This window comes from Heliconius melpomene, chromosome 19, assembly GCF_056956725.1.
Source record: "Heliconius melpomene rosina isolate 202511_hmr_F chromosome 19, ASM5695672v1, whole genome shotgun sequence".
In the NCBI taxonomy this organism is placed as follows: domain Eukaryota; kingdom Metazoa; phylum Arthropoda; class Insecta; order Lepidoptera; family Nymphalidae; genus Heliconius; species Heliconius melpomene.
Window position 1 is genome coordinate 1344273 of NC_140407.1, and position 4230 is coordinate 1348502.

Consider the following 4230-nt stretch of genomic DNA (forward strand, 5'->3'; position numbering starts at 1 on the left):
TATTTATTGACATTTTATTAACTTTGTCAAGTAGAGGATGGCCATTCTTTGAAATAACAAACAAATTGTTATATATGAGATGCTTGTTTGTAAATTCATAATTCATATTGACATTGTTGTTGCTGTTTTCATAATAAATAAACATTCCACAAATATAGTTTACATTTTACAGCTAGAATGGTTTCGATTCGGATAAACAAAAGCCATCCAAAGTTAGAATAAATATAATAGAAACAATGCATGTTCTAGTATAACAAAATATTACAATGATTTTATATTTTTATCTTAATAATATAAACCTCTTAAAAAGTACTCAATTATTTATATTATACATATATAGCCTATATGTTGCCTAGAATTAATAGCTATACAATAAAAAAGTTTCATTTAAATCCCTTCACTGGTTCCGGAGATTAGCGAGACAAATAAACAGACAAACAGACTTTTTTTGTGGATTTGGGGTCTATTACTGTTCCTAAACCCCCCTCAATTATTATTATGTAAATATAATGAATGTACAGACACCATTTTTACTATTTTATTAGATACATGTATAGAAGATAATTTTTGAAGTATTGTCGTGATATGTTTTACATATTGGCCTTACTCCTATAATATTATCGTGAATAGGTCAAGTTTATGTTAACTTTATAACATTCGACCTATGTACATAGAATAAATATAAATTTAATACAATTTAATAAATATTCTGTAAGGTATTTTTTTCAGTTCCGAAAATTAATTTTAAAACAAAATTAATCGATATAAGTTTATATAATAATTGTACTTAATAGATTTAACATTGATTATATCTATGAATAAAGAATATGCGATTTGTCGAGTTGGTTATTGTAATGGTGCCACGGCTAGTATGAAGACAGTACAGTAAAAAAAATACGAATTATTTTAAACATAATACAGTATATCTGTATATACAGAATGTTTTTGTCTTCATCTGAAATATTTTATCATATATGCTGCACCCGCAGTAAGAGCGCAGTCGTTTCTACCCTGTATATATTTTTCTTATATAATGTAAATTTTATTATTAAGGGATCCCTAAAATCATGTATTGATAAATCAGACGAACGTTGTTAAAAAAATAATTATTATAACAAAATACATTTAATTTAATAGTTATTAATTGTAAATTTTATTACATACACACTGTTTTTTAAACAAGTAAAATGTACTTCGTAACAACGTTCTTTCTTGCCATATTAATTACTGCTAAAGCAAAAATTACTATAAACATTGAAGCTGGAAGAAATCTATCTGACATAATCATAAAATATGCTGGTTCTGATGAAGCCGTAATAGGAGATAAAGAAATAGAGCTATTCAAAATCGACACAATTAATTTAAAACGGGCTGTTAGAAGCAAATACGATGAGACGCCTAGAGACGTTTTTCTCAAAAGTCCAACACCTTGGGGTGACCTATACGATAAATATCAATGGAAACCGGTAACACGGGTTATGAGAGTTAAATCCACTAAGGTGAAAGGGAGCTCAATTAAATCTATTCTAGTGTTATCACAAAATTTTGAAAATTTATTCGATAATACTATCAAAGTGAATGCTGGAATTAGTCAAACTGTTGAAAATACAATCGCCACTTCTTGGACAATTACTAAGGAGACATCCGTGTCGCAAGAAATTGAATATGACTTAAATGTTATCTTAGCCGAAATATCGGGCACGACGAGTTTTACGTACAGCTCAAGTATTGGCAAGAGTGAGGAGAAATCAGAGGCCGTGACGCTAGGAACAAGTAGTAGTATGGAAACGGAGTTGAAGCCAGGACAGGCAGCTACAGCAGTTCTATCAGCAACCCGATGCTCGTTGGAAATAGAAATTGAATACGCTTTAACTTTACGTGGTAATGTAGCTGTGAATTTTAGGAAAAGGCATAGGGGACACCATTTCTACGGACCATCGATTGAAAGTGTGCTGAGAAGTGGCAATTTGCAAACGGAAGTGATATATGTAGAAAACATAGAGATTGGTATATTTACTGACGCGTCTTTGAAAGTGTTTGATAAAGAATCAGGGGTGACATTGTAAAAAATCTTTTCTCAAGTTAAAATCTGTTTAGTTTAGTTACGTTGAGGTAAATAATAAAAATATTGAGTAAATATAGGATGTTTTTTGGGTATCAGCTGACACACGAATGCCATCAATATTCTTTAATAATTATTATACTAGCGGCCCGCCCGCGGCTTCGCCCGCTTGAACTAAGAAGACACTCCGTTTAGTCTCACTCCAAAACAGAATGGACTGACAACTGTCATTAAAGAATGGCGTCTAATATATATTTTTACAAGTTTAATCTGTAATCTTCTAATATGATTTTTTTACTACATTATATTTTATTTTAAATATTATCTAACATTCAACTTAACCCACGGCACGCCGAACTCGACTCTAAGTATATATAAAAGTTCTAATTCTAATTTCCCCGATGTATGATAAATTCGCCGCCATGTTACAGCCTGTCAACGCTAACAAATGATGGCAGGAGGCTTCTAACAGCATTTTGTAGGGAAAAATACTACACGACTATCCTTTTACTGTTTATATAGCATACCATAATTTTAATTATAATATTAGTTAGTTATTTATTTTTTGAGTACCTACTTGAAAATTTGAAGTTAAGATATCTCACTCTCACTTTGTGGAATAGTGTGAGCTGAGTGTTAAGACTGTGTTCTCTATTTTATAAAAAGAAAAAGAAAATTTGAATATATTTGGATTTTCTATTGTGACTGTAACTATCACAGCCAGGTGGTTCTAAACGCGGTTCTGGATCCAATTTCCACGCCTGTCATGGCGTGAATTATTCGGAAATATTGTGCGGAAATCAGAATTAAAAATAAATTGTTCAGTACAATATACTTAATTTAAGTTATTAATTACGATAGAAAAATGTTGAAATATTAATATTTCAATGTTATTTTTTAATGTTGTTTTTTATCAATTGCAAGACATTTCCCCCTCACGTTATCAATTAAAGCGAGAACCCTCGTGAAAACGCGATGAACATTAAACATCAGTATTTAAAATATAATAATAAATAAATACAATTAGTACTTACAAGTGACTAAATCATTTATATTAGTCTCCCTAGCGCCACTAAAGGACTCAAACGAGTATAGTTTCTAATAAAGCAAAGATTTACTTAAAGTAAATTACAAACGTTTCTATTTAAAGATGTACTTAGAAACCTTATTTAGATACAAGACGGAGACACAATAAAGATGACATATGAGATTTGTCGGAACACTAACTTTTGATCTCCAATCAGACTGACTGACCATATTGTGTTGGATCTACACTAGTAAATACAGTAAATGAGTATATGGGTGTATGATACTAGTTGTTTGCGATGGTTTTGCTTGTAATTTCTTTAATTGGAATAAGAATTATACCTCCAAGTGGGCATCAAACCCACAACCTTCAGACCTTGTACCACTACATTGCGGTGACCTAATTTAACAATTAAATAATTACAACTGTACATAATATCACACGTAATACTTATTTTATGTACCATCTCAGCATTAACCCCGTTTCTGGCACTTCGCTCTCATCAGAACCAGGCGCGTGAACTTAAGGACTTTGTTTACTGAAACTTCGCAAAGCACAATACTAGATGGTTTCACGTGTCATTTACAATGGGAATAATATCCTGTAATTTAGTACGGGGTTATAATTTAGGAGTTTCGTCTGCTGCCGCTAGGTTTTAATTCGACTGTAGGTACCTACTGAAATAATAATGGCAGTGTGCTTAATAGCTTAAGTAGGTGTGGATTTTTAGTTATATTTTTCAGCTTTACGCTGTGCACACAGGATAGGCAGAGGGAACATAGAGTTAAGGCACTCTGTTCTCCACTTTTCAAGGATTTTTTCGAAGCATTGTGCATTGAATAGTATAAATCATAACTTATTCCCTCACCTGAAGATCAAACCCAAAACCATCGCGTTACAGTCACACCCTGGTACCCCTGCGGTATGACGGCCTGAACTTGTAGTAATTTGCACATTTATTTACTGACTGAGTGACTATATTGAATTTATTTAGTAACGTTGAGGTCCTGCAGGGAAGGCGATTGTTAATGAATTGTAAATGGGTCCCTTGAGCTTACACTTTCGTTGCAAGTCCCAAGAACAGGTCGAAGTTTGGAAGTATACTTTACTATTATAAAATATATAGCTTCTTCTTCTTCCT

General features: G+C 32.2%; 1 protein-coding gene across 1 annotated transcript; it reads left to right on the forward strand.

Annotated features, from left to right (window-relative positions):
- The first annotated feature begins 1187 nt into the window (after window positions 1–1187).
- Window positions 1188–2066, forward strand: LOC146528238 (U-megalopygitoxin(8)-Mc8-like). Its single transcript, XM_085202782.1, has one exon. The coding sequence runs from the start codon at window positions 1188–1190 to the stop codon at window positions 2064–2066; it is 879 nt and encodes a 292-aa protein (XP_085058908.1).
- Window positions 2067–4230: the final 2164 nt, after the last annotated feature.